At 54.9% G+C, this 25,092-nt stretch overlaps 1 protein-coding gene across 1 annotated transcript in view; it reads left to right on the top strand.

Annotated features, from left to right (window-relative positions):
• Positions 1–733: 733 nt before the first annotated feature.
• TWIST2 (twist family bHLH transcription factor 2) overlaps positions 734–25,092 on the top strand; it is a 51,257-nt gene continuing 26,898 nt past the window's right edge. Inside the window, exon 1 of the mRNA XM_004455607.4 lies at positions 734–1,384. Within this exon, the coding sequence (XP_004455664.1) occupies positions 863–1,345 (483 nt within the window). The 5' untranslated portion in view covers positions 734–862 and the 3' untranslated portion in view covers positions 1,346–1,384. The remainder of the gene's footprint in view (positions 1,385–25,092) is intronic.

Genomic DNA, 25,092 nt, shown 5'->3' with positions numbered 1-25,092 from the left:
AGGCGGGCGGGCGCCGCGGCTACCCGGCGCTCCCGCAGAGGCTCGCTGTGGCTTTTGTTTCCAAGCCCTTGGGAGGAGGGTCCGCGAAGGGTCCGGGTCGGGCCGCCCTCCAGTCGGTGAGAACCGACCCCGTCACGCTGCCTGGGCCGAGCGGGCGGCGGATCCCGTCGGCGCGTCCGTGGGGACCGACGACTCCAAGGCACCGCGAGCGCCCGCACGCCCGCGATCGGGGCGCCGGGAGCCCCGCCAGGTTGCCCGACCCAAGGGCGAGCGTCCGGGCGCGGGGCGGACTCGTGGCGCGCCGCGGGGTCTGGCCAGGAGCAGGCCGGCCGGGGCTCCTCGCGGCGCCCTCGCCTCCCCGCAGCGCATCCGGGGTGGGCGCCGCCGCGCGCCGCGGCCGGTGTCCCGGGGCCGTCCTGACCGCCCGGCGGGTCCCCGGCGCTCCCCGGCCCGGCGCAGACAAAGCCGGGCCCCGGGGCGGCCCAGCGCCCAGAGTGGCGGCGCGCGGGGGCCCGGCCTCCGAGGTGGCGGCCGCGGCCCGGGCCTTAGGGGGAGGCAAAACTGAAAGTGCCGCGCGCCGGGGGGCGGGGGCGCCGGCGGAGGCCCCCGAGCTCGTCCTGCCCCCGGCCGCGGCGGCCAATCAGCGCGCCGCCCTCGCTCCTGACAACTATTTAGCAACCGAGCCGGGCTAGAGTTTCCAAAAAAGTTAGAATAACTTCCTCTCCCGGAGCCCTCGATTCGCACACGCCGTCCTTGAAATCGGAGCCTCCGCAGCCGCCCCGGGGAGCGTCCGCTCGGCCAGGGCGGCCTCGGCCAGCGGCGGGCCCGGCGCCCCCAGCCCCACGCGCGCCGGGCGGGCGCCATGGAGGAGGGCTCCAGCTCGCCCGTGTCCCCCGTGGACAGCCTGGGCACCAGCGAGGAGGAGCTCGAGCGGCAGCCCAAGCGCTTCGGCCGGAAGCGGCGCTACAGCAAGAAGTCCAGCGAAGATGGCAGCCCCACGCCGGGCAAGCGCGGCAAGAAGGGCAGCCCGAGCGCGCAGTCCTTCGAGGAGCTGCAGAGCCAGCGCATCCTGGCCAACGTGCGCGAGCGCCAGCGCACGCAGTCGCTCAACGAGGCCTTCGCCGCGCTGCGCAAGATCATCCCCACGCTGCCCTCGGACAAGCTCAGCAAGATCCAGACGCTCAAGCTGGCCGCCAGGTACATAGACTTCCTCTACCAGGTCCTGCAGAGCGACGAGATGGACAATAAGATGACCAGCTGCAGCTACGTGGCCCACGAGCGCCTCAGCTACGCCTTCTCCGTGTGGCGCATGGAGGGCGCGTGGTCCATGTCGGCCTCCCACTAGCGCCGCGCCGCCACCCACCTCCGGACCGGCGCGCCCCGGGTAAGCGCTGCGCGCGCGAGGGGCGCCCTTGGCTGCGGGGGGCGGCCGGCCGGGGCCTGCGCATCCCTCCTCGAGGGGCCCCCATGGCCGCGTGGATGGGGCGCAGGGCGCGCTGCGCTAGGGGTCCGCTTTTTTTCCTAAGCTGCCAGGTCCGAGGCAGCTCCGCGGCCTTTTACAGCCTGCCGTGCGTGGGTGTCAGTGGAGAACAGGGGGCGAGGGACCCTTTCAGCAGACCCCAGAGCTCTTTGGGGACCGACCGTCGCGATTTCCATTCTTGGTGGTGTGGGGGTGTCTGGATGGCCGTGGAGGGAAAGGGCACCAGAAGAACCGCCAGGGACCAGCCAGCGCAGGCAGCTGGAGACCAGCTGTGTTTTGGGTCCCTGAGGCGCCCCGCGAAGCTGCCGGTGCCCGGCTCGTGGCATCGCCTTCTTCCCGGGCAGCGGCCAAGCCGGTTGGTGCTGCAGCCGTCGATTCAACGCAGCTCTCCTTTGGCCGAGAGTCCCCGAGGGCGACTAGCCTCCCGGGTCCCGCTGGCGGTGCGCGGCGATCGGCGGCGGGCGCAGAGGTGCGGGCCGGCAGCGCCGGGCTTGGCCTGGGAAAGGGGGCGGGGGGTCACTGTCCTTTGCTGGCGGCGCCGGGGCCCGCCCCAGTCGGCTCTGCGCCCCTCGGCGCCCTCGGCCCCGGCTCCGGCCCGTTCCATCGGAGAGCTGGAAGGTACAGCCCGCCGGCCACCGGCCTGGGCCAAGGGTGGGAGAGACGCGAGAAAGGAGCTCGAGGCCCGGGCAGGCAGCCGCTGGCGTCCCCAGGCAGGCAGAGGCCGACCTCGGCGCCGGGAGCCTCCCGCCCGGTCCAGCAGCGTCCCTGAGTCTTGCCCGGCGGAGGAGCGCGAGGGGTCCAGGCTGGGAAACAGGTTTCCAGGCGATAGAAGGAGCTGTGGATCCGGCCCTGCGCGGGAGAAGGGTAGGGAGAAGGAAATGGGGGGACACAGGCGGCCGGGCGCCCTCCAAGGTCGGCTTTCCTCTGGGGAGAGCGCTTAGGGCGTCCTGCGCGCGCTCCTTTTCAAACCAGACCCCTTGCAGGTTCCTGTAGATCAGCCCAACGTGGAGGCAGCGAGCTGCCAGGAGCACTTTGTGAGGCCAGTGGGCATTTCTCTTTGAAGGGCCATCCCAGCACAGTGAAAGGTGTACGATTCTTTGCAGGGTGGGGGCGTGTAGAAATTTTAAAATTTATTTAGTATGCTTTAGCTTCTGCTCATCTTGCAGTGTTTTTAAAAACACTCTACTTCACACAGAAGGAATTTAGATTAGTCAAGAGTTAGCCTGCAGCCGCCCATTCTCCCAAACCCGTTTCTTTTATCAGGTTCGTTCTATATAATATCTGCAAAAGTTGTTGCCGTGGCCATGGAATATTGATCTCATACAGGTGGATTTTATTTTATTTTATTAGCTTTTATTTCTGTGCCACTGAAGATTCTTTGGCTGAAATAGCCTCCTACCATTTTACAAAGAACTTTTAAAGAGAATAACTTGTGGGAATCTTCTCCTGTCTTTGTCAAAAACAGATGGAAAGTGTCTCCATCACATATTTCTGCAGAAAGAAAGTTTGGATTGGCTGAGAATGAGAATGCTACAGTGGGATAACACATTAATTCTGATTTTTTGCTGCCTAAATTATGAAACTCCATTAGTTAATTCTCTTTACTCTTTATGCCACCAGGGTTTACAGCACATCTGAAATAAGAGCAAACAGATGAGGAATGTCATTTTTTAAAAACACACACATATAGCTTTGTTTAAGGAAAATGTCAACAGAATTATCATTAAGACTGCCCTCCAGGAAAAGTATTGAAAACAAACACCAGGAGATAACTACCTTAGAGCAGGGATTTAGCATGAAAGTTTAAAATTCATTTAAAAACTATCACATTCTTAAAACTTAGAGAATCAAACAGACCACAGTAAAAGATTATATACAAATGAAAGGCAGTATGTGTGATAAATAAATGAAAATGAGTATTATATCCTTGGTTTGGAAAAAAGACCTTGAAGAATGTATTAGGCACTTTCAGTTGGAGAGCAAAGGATCTCTATGGGGGCCTCTTTATTTTTATTTTTAAATTTTTGAATCCAACTGGCTACTTAACGTAAATCAAGTCCTTAAGTTGCTAGATACCCACCCTCTACAAGAGGGGAAGGGATGTGGAAATTCTTGTTACACTGATGATTCTGGACATATCTTGATTTTATTTATCAAGCCTGTTAGACAAGATGTTTTTTAATCCAAATCGCCTAAAAATTGTGCAACAGCTTCCTTAGTTTCCATGAGCATAAATGCAATCATAATTTGTATTATCTCCTGAAAATGTAGCCAGATGGCATTTGTTCTTTATTTATAATCCTTTTCCATTTTTCTTTCCACCATCCATTTCTAAGAAGCATTAATTATATGTATCAGTAAAGAATTTCTAGAGGTTTTCAGTACATTGTGATTTTAATGGCTAATTGGAGATGTTTTCACATATATGAAAAAAGCCGTGTCTAAACAACAACTAAGCCTAAATTGTCCCTTGCTATGAAGAGAAATGCAGGAAATGGTGGAGTACAGCTGATGCTAATATTTATCTTGATTTTCTTCTTTTGCCTGCTATTTGAAAACACAAATAGGCAATAGATCATGTATCTGGACAGTCAGCTGAATTAATCCAACTGAAAAGTCAGAAAAGGATTTTTATTCTTTCAAGCATTCTCATTAAATATCTGAGCCCTGGGATGAGGCAGAGCCAAGGTCACCTGGCTTGGAGGGTGGTGGAAGGTGACAGTTACTTATCAGGCATTTTTCCTAGTTTCTGTCTTGTGGTTCAAGAAAGTAGCTCTCGTTTCGGCAGCGTATGCACAGATTTTTAGGAAGTTACCGTGAACTTTTAGTTACTTTGGAGAACAGTGTGTGACTCTCTTGCCATTCAGTACATATAAACCTTTTCTTCTTCCCTGGAAATTTGCTTCTTGTGTGTTTGCTAATTGCTGTATTCTGAATGCTAGTTGGTCTCCAAGAAAAATGAATTCCCCATGGAGAAGAACGAAAATGCAGAATGTGAGTAGAATGTAGATTGGTCAGAAGCAAAGGTGGGAATGATAGGCTGAGGTCCCCGAAATATAAGTAATGCTTTGTTACGGAATCTCCAGCAGAACAATCAGATGTGGGCAGTTGCCCCCTATGCCCTATTATCGTTCCTTGAAATATAATTTGTTGGTATTGAAGTTATTTTTCTCTTGTATATCAGCAGCTCTTCTTATAACCTTGGACAAAGAAGTCTTGTCACGTATCTGGCCAGAGCAGGGGACCTCCGTAGTGGCCACTGGAGGCCCATTTGAGATTGTAGTACCTTATTGAGGTTATTCTGAAAACTGTGCTATTTTCACCCAGGTCTTGAGCCTGAAGAATTGGGTTTTTGTTGTCTTTCCTTCGCTGTATTCTGGACAGACGATACCGATGCCAGATTTCCTTTGCCTGGCAAAAAGAGCGTAAAGTAAACTTTCTGAGCAGTGCACCATAACTCATAACTTTAGTTTAAATCTGGGCTTTAAAAGAAAACAAATATTTTAATAAGCCAATTTTAAAGGCTGAACTTTTATGACAGTTTTTAAACTCAGGATTTATATTACCCTATCCTCACTGGTGTCTTTAAAGACCCTGTGAATGCATGCTGGAATGTCTGTTTATGTTTGTGTCTTTTCCTGGGAAAGGATAAATGTGCTGCAAAAAGCAAACCAAATGCAGAGCTCCCCCCTAGCTAACCATTCGTGAAAGAGGCAACACAATTAAAATAAGAGATGGAAGAGGTTCTGTAGTCAAGAATGAGGACACCGCAAAGAAGAAACGGGATCTAAGATGAAAACATGGCGTAACTGAGTTCCTGTCACGAGAATTTGTGCGGTATTGATCCGTGCTCAGCTTCCTCTCTGCCTTTCTCTGTGTCCCTGAATACTCTTATAACTGTTCTTTCTGTAATTTTACATTTAACTATCATTGCTTAATTTTACATTTTTTTCTGTTTAAATAAATCATTGAAAGATGTATGGAAAATTATTTTGTCTTCGAATTGGGTTAGAATTGGACAAGCCAGTTGTTGCATTGCTTATTTTTATGATCTGAATGTTGTTATGAAGACAGTAAAGTGCCCTAAGATTCTATGGGAAAAATTATAAAACTAAGAAAAAACCCAGACGAAATGCTTGAAAGGATATTCTATACTCACCTGAATCTACACATGTGATACCACTGCCTAGAACGAAACACACATACTCGCACACAGAGCGTGTAAAGCTGGTGAAATCAGAATAAGATCTTCAGAGTGTATCAATCCCATTTTCCAGTTGTGACATTGTACAATGCTTTTCCAAGTTGTTACTGTTGGGGGAAACTGAGTGACAATCACACAGGACCTCTGTGCAGTATTCCTTACTAAAGCATGTAAATCTACAACGATCTCAAAATTTAAAAAAAAAAAAAAAGCTTTCTAAAAAAGATATCACAGAAAGGGAACGCCTAAGGCCATGTGTATTACTAGAAGGAAGCCTAAAACCTATGACATGGGACTGTATATGATAGCAAAACCTTATGCAAAACATAAAAATGGATGGTATTGCATATATAAGACTGCTTTTACAAAATATAAATACAAATATACTAGAAAGAAGGAAAAAGAATAGCAGCAATATATGGCAGGGAAAGCATAGAGATTGAGAGGTGATGAGTGTTGGTTGTTTTTTGTTTATTATTATTATTGGAATAATGAAAGTACTCTAAGAATGACGGAAGTGATGAATGCACAAAGATGTGATTATACCAAATGCCATTGACTGTATAAAATTGATTTGTTAAGAAAAAGGAAAAAAAGGTATCACAGAAGAATTTTTTTAAAATCTCTGTATTTAATTGAGCAAATTATATGAGGGATTATGCCTTAAATCAGAGTAATAAATTAAAAACGTGCTTTGAGCAAAAATTCACATTTTTTCCCCCTGATACCATTTGTAGTGTTGCAAAAGTTTTTCAGAATAGCTTCAGAAATATGAGGTATTCTCAAAATTTCAAATACATAACTGATCAGAAATGGTTGCCTATAATTATTAAACAGAGCAGCATCTCGGAAACCTGAGAGAAGAAACACAAATCAACACATTTTTTTCTCTACTAGTAAAGAAAATCTGCTTCAAAGAAGTTCTGGGGAAGTATTCACCTGAAACGGATACTAAGTCTCTATCGACTTTGATCTCTCCCTCTCCCTCTCGCTCTCTCTTTTTCACACACGCTTACAATTCTGAAGTCAATGATTTTTAAAAATAATTCACCAGAAGTGTACAGATTGAAGTTTGAGCATTTGGAACCATACATAGTGAAAAGGAGAAAGACAGGAGGGGGGGAGAGAGACTGAAATCCAGACTTGGTTATTTTAAATGGATACTTTCCTTCGGAATGTATTTTGTGTTTAGACTCAACAGTAAACCTCTGAAAGCAATCTAGTTATATAACACTGTGCTTTAATTGAATGTTTATTTTGGTGTGAGATACAGTGATGCTAACGATGTGATCTGCAGGCTGGTGTAAACTGAGGCACAGTGGAATTTTTTTCCTTCAGCGATTGCTAGTAGTTTTCACATCAAAAGAGACTTGAACCAGAGTCTGGAAAGCCAGCCCAAACCCTGATTCCAATATGCAGGGAATGTCTTACTGGCTAGTTGAAAACAGGGTCATTTGGAACCAAAACAGTGTTTTATGTGCTTCAAATATTTGTGTTATTTTATCCACAGTTTCATTGTGAGCCTGTGATGATGAGTAAGAAAGAATGTGATTGAGAGAACTGAGCGTTTGGCGTTCAGTTTCCCATAATGATATTTCCTCTGTTATTTGGCCAGAGGAAATTTCAGATGACCCAACCTCACTTGCAGCCTAGTGTGGAATTGTCATTTTACTTCCAAATCTAAGAAGCAATGCCTTTAAAATTGAGCAGATTCCTCCTTTCTTTACTTCAGACGTTTCCCATTACTTAAAGAAAGGCCGGGGTTGTCCTCACAGAGCTTTCCGATGATCAAATTCAATTATTCTGGAAAACACGCCTTTCTTTTCAGCTCACATTCTGTAAGAAGAATCGCCATCAGCTTCTTTGGGGGAAAATAGTCAACGTATGTTTTCTGCAGTTGGATTGGTATTTCTCGCGACTTGATTTGACAGCGTCCGCGTAGGTTTTTTCCAAACGTGCAGGGCTGCTGTGCGACTGATGGAAAGTTGGGGTGAAAACGTTGCTTTTTATTGACCCTTTGGCTGTGGCCCACGGCAGGCCTCTGCCTGCGGGTTGGCGGCCGCCGGGCCTTTGCAGGGCTCCAGGCCATCCCGAGAGGGGAAGGGGTGTGGACGCCTCCTCTGCCTTCCACTTGGTGGAAAAAATGCCCCAGCGTTGGTTGTCAATACTGTTTTTCTATTGCCGTCCAAGTGAAATGCCCTAACCTCTCCAGCTTTTTGAGTTTGTGCCTCTTCCCTAAGGGTGGTGGGTTTTGCCCGCTGAAGAGGCAGGTGGGGTCCGTGAGAGGGATGGCTTGTAAAATAAACAAACTCCCTTAAAGGAAAACTCGGCGCAGTGGCAGCGGCCTCCACTCCCGAGGCGGGGTTCTTTGTGCCTTCTCCTTGGATTTAACAAGGGGTAAGTCCAAAAGCAAGCGGGAGGGGTCCTTTTCCTCCCCAGCACGCAGCCTCCAAGTAAATACTGAGTTGCTGTTTCCTTTCATCCATCTCCGTTCTTTAAGGAGGTTGGGTTTGAAGTGTGTGCAAAGAAGTCAGAAGCCGGGTGCCTCGTTTGCGGTCCGGGCCTGGGGGTGATCAAGTGCCCGTGACCTCCGCGTTTATTTCAGTAACTCAGACTTTAACTTGACGGAGGAAGGAGCAAGGCAAGCTTTGCCGGCCGGCGTCGCAAGATGCAGCTCTGTCGAGTCACTTCCGGAAAGCTTGTGTGACTTTTGAATCCTGTTTTCAGTAAGATTGTTTTGTCTTGATAAACTTGCTCATCATTTGGGGGGAGGGTACTTAAATTATCCGAGGTGGGATGGAGGGAGGCAGAGGCATTATTTTCTTTTTCAAGTTGAGCTCCGTGTCTATCCACGGGCTTTGAGTGATTAACACCCTCTTCACTGAGGGTGGCTTCTCCTGGATTCACAGAATGCAGAGCTGCACCCCCAGGCATCTGGGTGCCTCCAGTTCTGGGAGCGTAGGTGGGACACGAAGACCAAAAGATTGGCTCGCGGGAGCCTTTTCCCGACCGTGCAGCGTCCCTCCTCCAGCCGTCCCCGTCCTCTCCTCCCCCAGCCGGCCCACTCCTCCACCCCCGTACACGCCTCTGTGGAGGTTTTTTCAGCTGAGATATCATCTTTTGCTGTTTTTTTTTTAAATTAACAGATGTCTGCATCAGGCTTTTATGACAATAAGTAAGAGGATGAAGCAAAAGCCCGCGGAGGTGACTGTGGAAGGGCATCCTCACCCACGGAATACACACATCGTCTCGCAGGCTTCTCTCGCTGACCGTCTCTAAGAATCCCGGCAGGTCACTGCAGCTCGGCCACAGACGCGCCTGGCCCCCCCCCCACCTCCCCAGGGCGCCCTGCGGCCCCCTCCCTCGGTCATCATTACCATTTTCTGCAAAAAGTGTTCCATCTGTCCTAAAGAGAAAATGCCCCAAACGTGGCTCGGTGCCCGAGGAGGCCCGATGCGGCTCCCGCAGATGCCCTGCCCCACCTACCCCAGCCGCCAGGACCGCGCGGTGGCCACGCGGGCGGGCGCGGGTCTCGCGGGGCCTCCGTGGGTGGCTGTGCTGTCCCGGCCCCCGCAGGGAAGTGTTGGGCAGAGTCAAGGCAGAGATATGTTGCCGGATGTTTAATTATTGCCCCTTCCAAAACCCCTTTGGGGACTGTTTTTGAGGACAGAGATTTTCTTTTAAACAGCAAGGGAAAGCCGGGGGCTGTCCCTGGCTCCTCTGCCGGTTTCTGATGCCCCCCTAGGTCACAGTCGAGGTGGCTCTGTCGCGTGTCACAGATGGACGCTTTCCTCTCGCCTCCTTGTCGAGCAGTTTAATCTCCTTGTGGGTTCTGATGTCTCTGTACACGGTTGTCACTGGTTTATAATTTGAAATAATCAAGAAGTTAACTTACGGGAGTGACAAAGTGGAACCGGTAACCGGGGGAGCACGGGCTGGCAATGAAAGGATTTCGCCAGGCTGTGGGGCAGGCAGGCCCCTTGACAAGGGGGCGGAGCAGCGCGGATTGGGGTGGTGGTGCCCCATCTTCCGCTCGCTGCAGGACTCTGTTCCCCTCATCCCTCCTGCCACCCCCCCCCAAAGCCTAGAAGACAGTGGCTTTTCAATACAAGACCCTGCTGTCTCCCCAGAAAAACAAACATTTTTCGAATCTGGCAGGGCCACTTTGGGACCTCCACGGTCAAGCCACAGGCTGGAGGCCGGGCTACGGGGACGGGACACCTCCCATCTGCTCACAGGCGTCCACGCTGCTCGGTGAGGGGCACCCACGTGCCAGGGAAAGCAGGCGTCCCCTGCGGTCAGCGCACCCCCGGGTGACGCCGAGCCGTCCTGCGGCAGCAGGGGCCGTCTGCACCGCACGACTGTCCCCGGGCCCGGCCCTCCCCTGGACCTTGTGTGTGAGCTCGGCCGGGCCTGGGAGCCCACTGGTGCCCATGGCTGAGTGAACGTCCTCCCCTGAGCCCAGCGCGGCTCAGCGCTCGCCGGGGTCAAGGAAGGGAAGTGGTAGCTGCCTTTGTTCCCTCCTCCTGGCTTAAGAGCTAGGGACATAGCCCTGCAGCCAGATCCTGCTCTGGGACTCGGAAAGACGATTCCAGAAGGTCCCGTCCAGCCGCCACTGAGGTTTGCGAGGAGACAGAGCCCTGTCCTTGCCGGGCGACGCCGGCCGTGCTGCCCGCCTCGTGCAGCCTAATTCCGCTTGGGCAGCAGGGCCCTTTGGAAGATAATAAGACATTACACTTAGCAGAGGACAGACCTTGTCCTCCTGGCAAGCCCCTTGCAGACGCAGCCCGGCGAGGACGCACCCGGTGGTCAGCCTCTTGGAAAGTCAGTGTCAGATGTCTTCTTAAGTGACAACAAATGCCGTTTGAGGCTAATTACACGGTTTCGCTTTTTCAGAGGAGGGTGCTGGCGTCCTCTGGCTGCGCCGGCGCCTGGTTCAGTTCTCGTGTCAATTAATGAATCCTGCAATTCAGCCATTCGGTCGTCCTGTAATTCGTTAATTAGTTCTGAGAACTTTTTGAGATGCTCCACAATGGACTTTGTAATTAATGTCAGTTGTTGTTTCCAGAAAAAATTGAGTGTGAGTCTCTCCTTCTTCCACTTCTCTGATGTGGTGTTTTCTGGTTTAGGGATTTAATCTGATGAAAATCAAAGGCTGTTTACTTTGGAGAAGGCAGGCTGGGTCCCCGCATTAATCTACCAGGCAAAACCTGCTGTCTTGCTTCTAGAAATCAGCAGTAATTCAGGCTTCCAGCTCCCAGCCCTGCCGTGCACTTGTGGGACCTTAGGCAAGGCATGGCCCCCGGGCCTCAGTTTCCCCAACTGTGAATAACCACCTGAGCTTCTGATAATACCTCCAGCAGTCGAATGCCCACGAGCCAACAGGACCCCACGATTCCCGAGTATATGCCTCAAGAATGGTAAACAGCCGTGCAAATAAAACTTGTGCATAGATGTTTGCCACAGCATGATTCAAACAGCGGGAAAGTAGAAACGACCCCGTGTCCATCCGCTGGCAAGTGGATAAATACAGTGTGGAATATTTTACTCAGCCGTTAAAAGGAGCACAGTTCTGATACGTGCGGCGACATGCGTGAAACTCGAAAACAGTAGAAGCCGGGCTCAAACGGCCACATTCCGTGGCTTCCGTTTATCTGAAATGTCCATAAATGGGCAAATCCGTAGGAACAGAACGCAGGCCAGCGGTTGCCAGGCCGGGGGGGGGGGGATGGGGAGACGGCTCGTGGGTACGGGTTTCTGTTTGGGGTGATGAGAGAGCCCTGGAACTGGCTTGTGGCGGCATGACGCTGTGCCTGTGCTCAGTGCCATGGACCCGTTCTCTGAAAACGGTCAAAATGATGCATTTTATGTCGTGTGTGTTTCACCCCAGCAACACACAAAATCCCACGGCTAGACCGGGGCCCCTGCTGACGAGGGCCTTGGGGTGGGGCTGCCGAGCCGTCCACTCTCCCCCGTTTGCGGAGACACTGTCCAGCTCAGCCTGGCGATTCGCTCGTGGGCGATTACCATCTCAGCAAGCGGAGCTTGCCTAAGAGCACTTTCCTTCCCAGATCCATTTCCGAAAGAGTTCTCCGACAATAAAAGGCACTTCAAACAAGGCCGAGAGCACCCGCTTCCTCGGCAAGCCCTCTGATGGCGCGCCTGCCGGCTGCGCCTCTCGGAACCCCTCCTGGGGGCCAGAGCCCTCGCCCGTGGGGGTGGGGGCGGGACGGGGAATGGCCCCCCGGTTCTGTCCTGCTGCGATGACTGCAGGCGAGAGTGGGGGGCCCCTCTGTAAAGTGGGCAGTGAGGGCCTGGGGATGGGGGAGCCCCACTCGGGGAGATCCCACGGGCATCTTTAGCCCCTTGCGGAACACGATGCTTCCGGAAGAGTGGGGGCCCCCACCTGCCCTTCTCCCCGCTGCGTGAACCCCTGCCAAGCGCCGTTCTTGGGCCACTGTCCAGGCCGCGGTCTCTGCATCGTGGTGACACACGCGGGCGGCCTCACGAGGCACCCCTGTCTCGGGAAGAGGCAGGTGTTTATTTGTACAGGTCGCTGCTCCTCACCTGGCCCGCCTCGGGCGGCCACCGGGGGCCTCTGGGCTGGCCGTGGCCCTGTCCATCGCCGTTTCCATTTTCCACAGGCCGCCTCTCTGGGCCAGGCCCGGACCGTGGCCCCCGGATGCCAGGCCTCCCCAGGGGACCCCGCGTTCCGGGCCGCGTGGGTGGATTTACAAAAGGGCCTGTGTCGCGTCCGTGGATTACAAGGCAGCATTTAAGGCAGGGCGCATGGTTTGAGTTGTGTCTTTACATTTTGCTGCGTGTTGCAGATATTCTGAAATGAAAATGTCGTATTTGAGAATCAGGGGGAAGGGTGCTTTCCTGAAAAGTGCTGAAACCAGGGAGCCAAATGCCCGTCATTGCAGAGACCCCCAGGAGGGGAGCGCGGCGAGGAGGGGGTGGGGAGGGGGTGTCCTCAAGACCCCCAAGGGCCCCAGCTGTCCCCAGCCGTCCCCAGCGGCCCAGGCTCACGAGGCCCCTCGGGGAGAGGCTGCGGCCACCTGAGCTCCCAAGCACGGAGGCGCAGGCATCTGCAGAGCTCCTCAGCGCCGGACCTGCTCCGGGGACCCACAGTGGCCCCCCATCACAGCACAGCCAGGCGGGAATTGTGGGTGCTGCTCAGGAGAAGGAGCCGAGGCGCCGGGGCTCTGAGCCACCGGGGCGACTCGCTGGCTCTCCTGGATTCTTTCTCCCCTTCCTCCCCCGTCTGTTAACCCTTGCCTGCTCCCCAAGCCGTGCCAGGACTGGCTCAAGTCACCGCGCCTCCGGGCTGGCCCGGCCCCCTCCAGCCGCTCTTTCCATCGCCGTCACCGTCGTGGACTTGGGCAGTCAGCATGTGCAGACTCTTGCAGAAGCACCCAAGTCACTGCCAGGCTGGGGGGTTGCTGGTGTTTTGAAAACCTAGACGGGCGGGCTCCCCAAAGGCGAACTGCCAGAGGCAAAGGGAAGATCTTCGGGTGCATCTGCTCTTCCCATCCCTGCTCCTCTGCCCCTCCAGAGAGGAAGGGAAGGAGGGATGGGGGAGGAGAGGCGGGGGGGGCTGAATGAGCAGAGCTCCAAGGGTGGGCAGGAACGGACGCCCCCACACTGGGACTCCTGGACGGAGGGCCCTCTGCTCGCCTGCCCAGCTCCCTAGTCGCATACTTGGCTTGACCGGAGCCTGCGTCAACCCCCTGAGCCGGACACGTCCTGCTACCCCCGCCCTCGCCCCCACTGCTGCACGGGCCCCCCTGCCGCTGCTGAGGCACAGGGCCGAGCTGCAGGGGGGTTGTGCTGCAGGGGGGACGCGCTGCAGGGGGGACGCGCTTTTGCACGTTGCAGCCGGCGCTCTGGCCTTGCCTGGGGTCGCACTGCTCAGCCAGGTACAGCCCGTGCTCTACCCGCCTCAGGACCCGGGAACCCAGCGCCTGGCCAGGGCGGTGCCCGCGGCGGGGGGGGGGGGTGGCGCACTCTGCTCCTGTCTCCCCCGTGCACAGAGTGCCCCGCCCTCTGCCCGCCGTTCCCACCGTCCCTGAAGCCAGAGCACCTGGTGTCGCTGCACCTGCTCGGCCTTCCGCTCACGTGCCTGCTCCTGCAGCCGATGTGATGTGCTCGCTGGGCTAACAGAGCGTCCCCATGGGGGGCGGTCATTTTGGCTCCACCACCATCCCGCGCCTGCCTGCCGTGGCCGAGTCCGGGCGGGCTGCGGCAGCCACGTCCAGGCTGCCATCCCACGGAAGCCCACGGCGAATGCGCCGTGACTGACGTGGTTCTCAGGGCTGGGGAGCGGGCGCAGGGGTGTGACGTGGGGAATTAGACCTGCGGTTGGTGACGCCAGGCTCGCTTCCACCTGCCAGCTCAGGAGCAGGGGGCTTCTTCATGGGAGCCCTTCTTCAGGGTGTGTGTTCCGCAGGGACCCCAGGCGAGCAGCCCACCCTCCGTAAGGCCCACCTAAATCTCCCTACAGAGCCCCAGGGCCCCCCTCACTGCAGCAGAGGTGAGCCTGGGTGGGACGGGCCCTCCTGGGTGGGACGGGCCCTCACAGGGCCTGCCCACCTTTTAGAACCTGGGTACCGGGAGCACGTCACTCACTGGGGATGCTTGGAGTGACCCCTGGGTCATACCGTGCTGTCGAAGCGGAGAATGAGCTCAATCTCATTCTCGTCCCACTTGGAGGACCCTCAGGGCGAAGCCCGCTCAGGCCCCAGAGTTGGGGAGACTTGGCCACTCCAAAGCCACTGGGGTGATGCTTACCATTGGACCATGTCGGGAGTCAGAGCCACCCCCCAATTCAGGGCGACCCATGGAGCATTCTGGAAGGTGCAGCTGCTTTCCTCGAGCAGCCGGCTGTCTGACTCTGGGTCATCCAGGTTGTGACATCTTGATCGCGGCCCCGGCCTGGTGTCTGAAGCCGGCGGATGGTCCTCCCGCCCTTGAAGCAGCACGCGGAGCACCTGCTCCCCAGGTGCCTGCCCGAGCGCGGAGGCTGCCCCTCGGCGGATGCTGAAGTCCCGTGTCGATGGCACAGAGCTTGGAGCCCAGAGGCAGGCCCTGGCCTGCGGACCAGTCCAGTTACAGCAGAGGTGCCACTGGGCGTCAGGCCGGGGCGGATGGCCACTCCACCAAGGGCGCTGGAGCACCTGACTCTTTGGAGAAAAAATGAAGTTTGGTAACTCCTGCACATGTAGTAAAGGAAATTCCAAATCAATTAAAGATGTAAGGGTTACAAAAATGAAGTCCTAAATATCCTAAAATATACAGGTGCATATTTAGCTGATCATTCAAAGTTTAGCAAGTACAAGCCATAAATAAAAGAATAACTGAGCAAGTTGAAATATAAAACTTGTATAGCCAAAAATTATGATCATCAGAGTTTAAAAATGAACTGCAAAGAAAATATTTTACAAAAGATCAGTATTCTTACTAGACAATAAGCCCTTAAAAATCTAACAGAAAAAGGACAAATACCCAATAGAAAGTATGGGGCAAAAACCCGAATTCACAAAAGGAGAAATTCACTGAGCCAATAGACATGAAAAAATGTTAAACTTCAACAAGAATCCAAGAATTTAAAAATAAAACGGGAACATACTCTTATTAAATTAGGAAATAATTGTTATAATCCCCGGGATGGGGTTTGTCCCTACTAGTTGAAAGAGACTTGATAGAGTCTTTCTAAAGAGATTTTGATGATAGGTAAGAAAAGATTTTAAAGTTGGAAATACCCTTTGAGTGAGCCATTCCAGTTTTAGGAATTTTCTCCAGTGAATCATTGTGGCTCTGCCTAGCAACAAAGAAATCCATCTCGGCTTCGTTAGTGTTGGTGAAAAGTGTCAAGTGGCCTAAATATCCCGGGAGGTCAGTCGAAAGCATTGTGATTCATTCATACGATGACACACCATGCAGTCAGCAGGTTTCATGTCATAAATGATATTTAATAATGTGGGGGAAATGATTTCAAAATGGAACAGATAATATGATCCCAGGTTGGAAAATCAACGTGTGTGTCGCGTGGCTGTGTTTGTCCAGAGAAGCCAGGGTGGATGTCTGTACCAAAATTTCATGAACGTTTGCTTTTCCTTATTTTCCAAAATCTCTGTCTTCCAAACGTCATGCATCATTTTTGCCTTGAGGAGAGCCTCATACACTAAGGCTGTCGGTGGGTTTAAAAGGTAGAGTCGGGCACGACGTGCGCGTGCCCTCTCCCTCCTCCACCACTGCTGCCTCCTTCTTCTGCCGCTCCTGGTGCTGCTTGTGTGCTCGTACGGGATGGACCTGGTACCTCTTTTGTGAAGCGGCAGCTGAGGACACTGGCTCTCGCCATGGCCGATGAAAAACCCAAGGAAGGAGTCAAGACTGAGAACAACGATCATGTTAATTTGAAGGTTGCGGGGCAGGATGGTTCTGTGGTGCAGTTTAAGATTAAGAGGCATACACCACTTAGTAAACTAATGAAAGCCTATTGTGAACCACAGGGTTTGTCAATGAGGCAGATCAGCTTCTGATTTGATGGGCAGCCAATCAATGAAACAGACACACCTGCACAGTTGGAAATGGAGGGTGAAGATACAATTGATGTGTTCCAGCAGCAGACAGGTGGAGTCTATTGAAAAGGAAGCCTGCTACTTTACTCCAGAACTCTGTTCCTACAGACCAAGAAAACATTCTCAATTAGAAAAACTGCAATTTGGTTCCACCGCATCCTGACTATTACAGTAGTTTTCTCTATTCTTTCATTTTACCCTTCCCTGTTCCTTTATTGTACATAAAGTAACTGGTGTATGTGCACAAGCATATTGCTTTTTTTTTTGTAAACTAAATGGCCAGTGGTATGTTTTGATCGACATCAGATGGAGATGGAATGGGGAAAAATACTGGTCCTGTGAAAATACCCTCTTTCTCCATTAGTGGCATGCTCATTCAGCTCTTATCTTTATATTCCAATAAGTTATTTTGCTCTCACTGTTTAACAAAACCCAACAACATAAAAAATCCTTGCATACCTTGTTCGATTGGAGAATTTTAATGTTTTTCATTTATCGTTGTAAAGCCAAGGACAATTTTATAACTTTTTTGTACGTAGCTGTTACATGTAGGGCAATCTGTCTTTAAGTAGGGATAAATTACTCTAAAAGAAAAGAATCCTAGATAGTTTTCCCTTCAAGTCAAGTATCTTGTTGTTTAAATAAACTTCTTGTTTAAAATGAAAAAATAAAACAAAATAAAAGGTAGAGTCGCAGGCCCATCAGCCGCCCTCTGTGGCTAATCCCACTCCCCCTACTAGAGATCAGTGTTCCCAAGGCAGGGAACGCCCTCCCTGGAACTGTCACTCAATAGCGAGGCTTTGGTTTTTATACCTTGCAAGATATATTTCTGTATATTCTGCAAACCACCGCTCAAAATCCTGCCAGTTATTTGCACACAGTGCATTTAATGTGACGGTTAATGCGAGCTCTTCTTCCGGAACTTGCTAACTTGGCCCAGCTCGGCTCCCAGTTAGGAGCTTCCTTTTGTCAAGAGGACTGTGTGGCTTCCGCCTTTCATGGCACCGTCTGCTGTATGATGCAGAATGACGGGACCTGTCTCACCCTCTGCTAGGTGTCTGCTATTGTTTATTGTTTCGTCTTTATTTTTTTAAATGTTACATTAAAAAAATATGAGGTCCTCATATATCCTCCACCCACTCACCGCACTCCTCCCCCCATAACAACCTCCTCCACCATCATGAGACATTCATTGCACTTGCTGAATACATCTCTGAGCACCGCTGCACCTCATGGTCAATGGTCCACACCATCGCCCACACTCTCCCACAGTCCACCCAGTGGGCCATGGGAGGATGTACAATGTCTGGTAACTGTCCCCGCAGCGCAGCACCACCCAGGACAACTCCAAGTCCCGAAAACACCTCCACATCACATCTCTTCCTCCCATTCCCTACCCCCAGCAGCCACCATGACCACTTTCTCCACACCAATGCCACATTTTCTTCGATTACTAATCACAATAGTTCATGAATAGAATATCAGTAAGTCCACTCTAATCCATACTCTATTCCTCCATCCTGTGGACCTTGGTTGTGTCCTCTCCACATCTATATCAAGAGGGGGCTTGGATTCCACGTGGATGCTGGATGCAATCCTCCTGCTTTCAGGTGTAGGCACTCTTGTCTCCCTGGTGTGGTGCTGTTATTTTTGAATCCTCTCTATGGATCTGTGGATACATGTTTTTAAATCATAAGCCACTTCCCATTTGAGGAAGCTGGTGGAGAAAATCCACGCGCTCCCTAGCTAGTCCCCAACCCGACTGAGCCGAGGTCTCCGACGCACTGCAAGTCAGAGCCCCTCTGGAATTCTGGGAGCTTTGCGTTCATTTTCCGCTGGAATCCACGGCCACTGGTCTCCCTGGCTCCTGGTGTTTCCTTGTGAATGGGGAGTGCCACAGTCCAAGGAAGCTGGCCACGGTCCCGGAGTTACCTGGGGGAGGCACGGTAAAGTGCAGACCTGAGAGCTGGCTCTGCAGAACCCGGGCCCCGCTGCGCACGCCTCGTCGGACCCTCTGCCTCGTGAGGTGGCCTCTCCCTGGGGGCCCAGTAACCCCCTTTGCGACGGGAGCTGCAGGCCCCAGCACAGCGCGCCATGCCTTTTTTTTCACGGCATAGTCATTGTCTGGTTTGCCCTGGGCTCCTCTTCTTCCACACCCTGGGCTGCCTCGGCTGCATAGTTCTTGCAGATTCTGGGGCCGCATTTCCAGGTGACCAGATCCCTTTGAGAAAGAGCTCTGAAACCTTTCTCAGTAGCCCTCTGCGTGGGGTGGAAAGTTCCAGGAGGAGCCGGGAGGGGCGCCCCAGCTCCTGGGTGTCCCCACAGAGCTTTCCATCCCCACTCTGAGCAGTAGACCCGGCGGCACCCTGAGCCAAGAGCTGGGCCTCCATGCACGAAACCAAGAGGTCAAGGGCCGCGTCAGCTCCTGCCGGGTCCTCCCGCGTGAATCAGAGCGACCGGGGGCGCCGTGGCTCACGTGGCAGGTCATCTTCTGGCTGCGTCACGAACAGAGCAGGAAGGCCAGGGACGGCTCCAAGGTGCCCTGCCTGGCCAGCGGCACGAGGGGTGGCCTGGGGTGAGAGCCCAGCACGTGGGCGAGAGGCTGTTGCCTGCGGGGCGCTGGGCGCCCTCTCGTGGGTCAGGGTGGTGGACCTCAACCTGCTCTGCGGAGTCGCTAGGCTGAGGCCCACCCTGGCCTGGGCTCAACTGACCCGGGGCCCACCTGGCTTAAGTCCACCCTGGCCCTGCGTCCACCTGGCCTGGCCTGCGTGGGCACACAAGGAGCCCCGGGGCGGGCTCACCACCCCATCGCCAGCACCTCCACGTCCCCAATAACGCGTGTGGGGGATGGTCCCCAGTGCCCCCAGTTCTCTGGATGTGCTGGAAGGAAGGGATGCCTCTGGGGGACCCCCTTCAGAAGAGGGCCTGTAGGGCTGCCTCTGCGGCCGGGCCTCGGGGTGCAGCCCGTCGGTGCAGCTGAGCCCCCGTGGCAGGGCTGGTCTGCCGGCCTTCTGGGCTGGCTGGAGAGGGGCTTGCCGGAGGAGCTGCCCTGGCAGGGGCTTTCTCATCACCTGCAAACAGGTGCAACAGTGGCAAAGCCAAGTTCTCCGTGCTGAGCTAGGCAGCTGGGACGAGAACTCACAGCCCTTGGCTGTGCTACGTGAGCCTTCGCTGTTCCTGTGGGTAGCATTAGTTTACTCCAGACAACCCAGGGAAGTTGGTGCAATTACACCCTTTTCACAAATGGGGAAACTGAGGCACAGGGGGCCAAGGAACTGCTGTGGCTGCACATCTAGGGTGGACAGAGCCAGATCTGGACCCAGGGCCTGTGCCTTCAGCACAGCCGGCCAAGGCACGAGGTTCCCCTCCCCATCAAGTAACAGCCCGGCTCCTGTTGCTGGGACATGGTCTTCCTTCTCTATTCAAACAAAACTCGACGGCTGCCAGCAAACACAGAAGGGAGCTTCCCGAGGAGGGGGCAGGGGCCCGGTGGGGTCCGGGTAGGCCCCTGCACACAGCCGAGCCCTGCTCACAGCTCTCATGGCCCCACCATCACTGCCGGGTGCCCCTATGCACCCACTGTCAGGGTCCACCGAGGCAGGTGCTTGAGCCACCAGGTCCAGAAAGGGCGGGTGACTCCCCCGAGCTTGGCCGGGCTCCGAGCATAGGTGACGCCTCTGTGCTTCCCGGGCAGGTGGGTGTGGGTGAGTTACTGGGTGCTTAGGTCTGCTCGTTGCCCTGCTCTGGAAGGAGATGCCTAGGCCCCTTATGACGGGGTGGAAGTAACGGACCTCGGTCAGCACACTGCCTCCCCGAGCTCTACGCAGCCCGGCATGTGAGCCAACCGCGCTCCCCAAGGGCGAACCCCGTCAGCTCCGCCGGGCCCAGCAGGGCAGAGCGAGTCCTGCTCAGGGGCCCGTGTCCCACCCCTGCCAGGGCCACCTCCCAAGACGCAGGCCCGGCCTCGTCACTTCTGCACGAGAGGAATGGTGCATGCAGGCTCCGCGCGGTTTCTGGGTTTCCTGGGCCCTGGCATGGTCCTCACCTCAGGCCTGTAGGACGGCAAGACCCCAGGTCCCTCTGCCATAGGCCCTGCCTGCTCTGGCCCGGGTCGCTGAGCTCTGGCCCGGGTCGCTGGGCGTCTGTCTCCCCATGAGCCTGCGTGCACCTGGCCAGGGCCCGGCCCGAGGGGGGCTCCGAGCAAACCCGCGGCGCAGAGGCGTCCACGCGCACTTGAGCAGCCGCCTGCCCATGCCTGGTGCCCTGCCTGGCCTCCCCCCCGGGCTGCCTGGCTCAGGGTGCCCCGCTCAGGGCTGCCTCCGCCCCCACCCCGTGGCTTTCACAGGGACGACCCCTGGCCCCTGCTTCCTCTGCGGTGGCCTGTGGGGTGATGGCCACCCCTCTCTGTCTGCCGCAGGCTCTGAGCCCCCAGGACATGCGACAAGGCCATCCTGGACTCCAGGGAGTCAGCCCCCCGGGACCCCGCTGGACAATGGGGGAGGCGGACTGGGCCCGCGAGAGGACCCGGGCTCCCCTGGGGCGCATGCCGAGAAGTGATGTCGCATCTGTGACGTGAAAAAGCACAGTTGCTTCGGGGGCAGGAAGAAGTATTTGTGATTTATAATTCCCTGGGTGCCGCCGAGGAGAGCGCTGTTGGCAGCCTGGGGATGCTGTTCGCTGAGAACAGAAGTCGTGATCATCCTGGGAGGGGCTTTGCCGAGGAGAAGCCCAGGGCGGCTGCGGGGAGGCCTGCAGAATTGGGGGCCAGGACCCCTAGGGGCTCTGTGTGGAAGGATAGGGCGAGGAGAGAGGGGGAGGGAGGGAGAGGGGAAAAGAGAGCAGGGAGGGAGGGAAAGAGAGGGGAGGGGGAGGGAAAGAGGGGAAAGGAGGGAAAGGGGAAGCGAGGGGGAGGGAGAAAGATGAGAGGGAGAGAGGGAGGAGGGAAAGAAGGGGAAAGAGGAGGGAGAAAAACGGGGGAGGGAGGGAGGGAGGAGGGAAAGAGGGGGAAGGAGGAAAGGAGAAGGAAAGAGAGTGAGGGAGGGAGAGTGGAAGAGGGGAAGGGAGGGAGGGAAAAAGAGAGAGGAGGGAGAAAGATGAGAGAGTGGGAGGAGGGAGGGGGAAAAGAGAGGGGGAAGGAAGGAGGGAGAGCGAAGGAGAGCAAAAGGGGGAGGGAGGGAGAGAAAGAGAGGAGGGAGAGAAAGACGGGGGAGGAAGGGAGGAGGGGGCTTGCTGGCACAGCACCACCTCCAGGGGTGCGATCTGGATGGGGGCCCACGTGTTCACACGTATGCACTCACACACTCGTACACACATCACACTCGTTTACTCATTTGCATTCACTCCCAGACTCTCACTCATGTGCACACTCGCGCACGCTGGCACACACCTGCACGCACACACATTCTCAGTGCACGCCCGCTTCTCACAGGGTCCGCAGCATCTTGGGGATGCAGGCACCTTTAGGAGCTGGGGGTGGCCGAGTGGGAGCTGCGGGGGGCCGTGACCGTCAACAGAACAGAAGGTCCTCCCTGCGCCAAGGGCCCACCCTGCCCCCTCCGGTCCGGGGCCTGCACCCTCGGGCGCTGGGCGAGCCCCAGCAGCGTGCACCCAGGGTGGAGGGTGAAGGCTGGGGGCGGCGGGACCCGAGGGCACACTCCGGGCCGGCAGAAGGCTCCGTGTGCTACAAGCAGTGCTCCGTGGGCGCTGGGTGCCCCGAAACCAGACACTGAGGCGCGGCGTCTGCTCCCCAGAAAGAGGCGGGGGCCGCTGGGAGGCCAGCATGGAGGTGGCTTTCCAGGGGCCGCAGCGTCCCTACGGGCCTGGGGGGCCAAGGAGGAAGGCAAGGTAGGGGCATGCTGGGCGCCAGAGGCGGGGCCAGAGGCGGCCAGGAGCACCGCGTGGCGGGAGGGTGGCCAGGGAGCTGCGCAGACGTGAATGAGCCAACGGTGGAAGCAACGAGCGGCAGGGAACGTTCCCAGGAAACCTGCAGCCCCGAAGGAGCTGGCCTTACCCCCACCCTGCAGAGGAGACGAGGCGACCAGCGCTGCGGCAGGAGGGCCGCCTGCCCCGCACGGCCGGGCTGCCGGGGTTTCACGCCGTTCTGGCTGCCAGCGCCGCAGGGATGGGACTCCACGCTCTCAGGAAGCAAAGTCTGGCTGTCTCAGTGAAGTGTTCGGGAGCCACTCCTGCTGTCCTGCCTGGAGGACAAATGGCTCCGGGCAGGGTGGCCCCACGGGCCCCGGCTGCGTCCCCTCTCCACGAGCTGCTGGTATCACGGGCACGGAGGGTCCCAGGCAGGGGTCTCGGGTCGATGCTGGCTGCTTGGGGCTGACTTTCGCGCCCCCCGACTTGGAGGCTGCTCCCCGGGAGGGTGTTTTGATGCGTCTCTTGACCCTTCGCCCAGGGGCAGGTGCTGTGGGCAGCCAGGAGGGGCGGGAACCAGGACCTGGGCCCGGGCCACCGGGGGCCTTGTTGGGTCAGAAGAGTGGCAGGTGCTGCACCTGCATGGCCGGCACCTGTCAGGGCTTCCGGTACCTTCTAACTGGAAGCGGTGCTCCCAAATCTCAAAGAGAAAGCTGAGTCCAAACCCTTGCAGCAAGGCCAAAGAATGCCTTTCTGCTCATCTGCGTTTAGATTTAGTAACTTTTTGGTCAATGCTGGAGGGAAGGGTGATGCTCTTTTGTTTTTTAGGGTTTGGTTTAAATACCTAGTTAACTTGATACAGATGCAGCTCCTCAAGGTCATTTGGACAAGTTTTCAGACTTTTTGGAACTATAAATGATTACATTGCATAAAGCAAAGAGGAGAAGGGGGCATAGCCAGGGAGCAGAGCTGCAGGCCAGTGGATCCCCTTAAACTTTGGCACCTGGACGGTTTGCACGTGGAGGGCTGGTGGCTTGTCCTTTCTACAGGTGTAAAATAGAAGGTCTCAAACATCGGGGCTGAAAGCAGGCTCTCAGCGGAATGATCTAGAATAGCTAGTGCTATGCCATGGAGCGAATCTTCAGAGCCCTTCGTTCTTATCATAAACATGTTTATTGAGCACTGACTGTTCTCAGCCCTCATGTTTGGTGGCAGAGGCATGAAGATGATAAAATGATTGTGACTTGGCCTCCCCTCGAAGGATTTGCCATCCACTGGGGAGACAGCTCTGTCCGCAGCCACGTAAACCCCATGTGTTCATGGTATGTGACAGTGGTTTGCAAAGAAAGAAAACAGGGGTCTGTTTTCTAGGACACAGTGGGAAGGCTGGACAGAGGGGTGCCTGTCAGGGGATTTGGTTATTCATTCAGCAAACATCGGCTGAGTACGTCCTATGTGCTAGAGATCAGGATATAGTGGGGGAAAATTGCACTTTCCACAGGGAGTGAGTAGCGGATAGTCAGTGCATAAATCAGGTGCTATAATGTTGGCCGTCACACGTGATGTGACGAGGAATAGAACCGGAGAGGCATGAGGAAGCTGCCACTTACGGCTTCTCTGAAGAGCACGGTGCTTGAGCCAAGAGCTAAATGGAGGGAGGGGCTGAGCCCGCCAAAGCCTGAGACTAGCAGGCCTGCGCCAGGCATGCGAGGAGAAGAGCACCAGGTGGACACAAAGTAGGGGGGCGTGAGAGTGCCTGAGCATCGGACGTGCGTGGCGTGTGGGAGGGTCTTGGGGGCGTGGGGGAGGAGAGAGGTGAGCTCTAAAGAGGGGGCATCCTGGCGTTCTACAAAGCCAAACGTGTGTAGGACGGTACCTGCCATGCGGACGACCGCGGAATGCTGAGCCAGCTAGAAGAGTCTGAGACTGAGCCGGCCAGGCCAGGGGAGGGCAGAAAGAAAACTAGACCAAAAGGCAGATAATAGTCGAGGCAGTTGCATTTGTCTTGGAACGATTTGATAAGGGACGTTCTGGAACATCTCGACGCCAAAAACGAAATGATGAAACACGTTTGTGAGGTCCTGCTCAGGGGCAGCTGGAAGCCTGTAATTCTCCGCCTGCTGTCCCTGTCTCCCCCACTCGCCCTGGGAATTTGGGCCTCTAAACTTGCTGATCGGTATTTTTTCCAGGGAAAAAAGTTAATGATTTCACAGCGGTGCTTACACCTCCCTGGGTGGCAGGCTGTGTCTTCTAGAAGTTAGCAGTCTGGAAACAGGGACAGAGACAGGCTCCTCTTGGCAGATGAGGGGTGCAGGTTCTCGGGGTGGCACTAGCCCAGGTGGACCACACCCTTCTCCCCCAAATGTGGGGCGGGACGGCGACTCAGGGCAGCTCGCGGCCCCCAGCTTCCAAGGGAACCCTGACTGCACAGGCGCCGTCTTGAAATCTTCGTGCATTCTTAAATCCACTTTGCTTTAGAATGCGACTTTGCAGCTGTGGTTACCATAACTGCGCAGACAGCATTCCTCTTCGCTCCAGTGTGAACTGGTGTTACATGTCTAATTTGTTACCCAATGCTTCTCTTGTGCAAAAGAATGAAAACAACATAAGGATGCAGGCCGATGAGCCTGCGTTGTCCCTGTGCTTCTACGGAAAAAAAAAAAAAGCTGAGCTTTTAAAAGGGTTTGTATCTGGCTTGGTTCATGAACTAATGACTCTCTCCCTGCTGGACGCCAGGCTGCTCCCCGCCAGCCTGGGTGAGGTTGGCCAGATGGCCGTGCTGGGGAGTTCCGCGGCAGCTGAGCCTTGTGAGGGTGAGATTAAGAGGAACACACGGGCAGAGCCTGCAGTGGGGATTAGGGGGGCCTGGACGTTCAAAACCGCCCTTACTCCTAAGGATTTCCAAGTCGAGAGGAGGGACGCTTAGGAAAAAATGCTGATAAAGTGTTTCATGACCTGCCTCT

Source organism: Dasypus novemcinctus, chromosome 7 (assembly GCF_030445035.2).
Source record: "Dasypus novemcinctus isolate mDasNov1 chromosome 7, mDasNov1.1.hap2, whole genome shotgun sequence".
In the NCBI taxonomy this organism is placed as follows: domain Eukaryota; kingdom Metazoa; phylum Chordata; class Mammalia; order Cingulata; family Dasypodidae; genus Dasypus; species Dasypus novemcinctus.
Note: the sequence above shows the minus strand (reverse complement) of the source record. Positions and strands in the feature narration are given on the sequence as shown.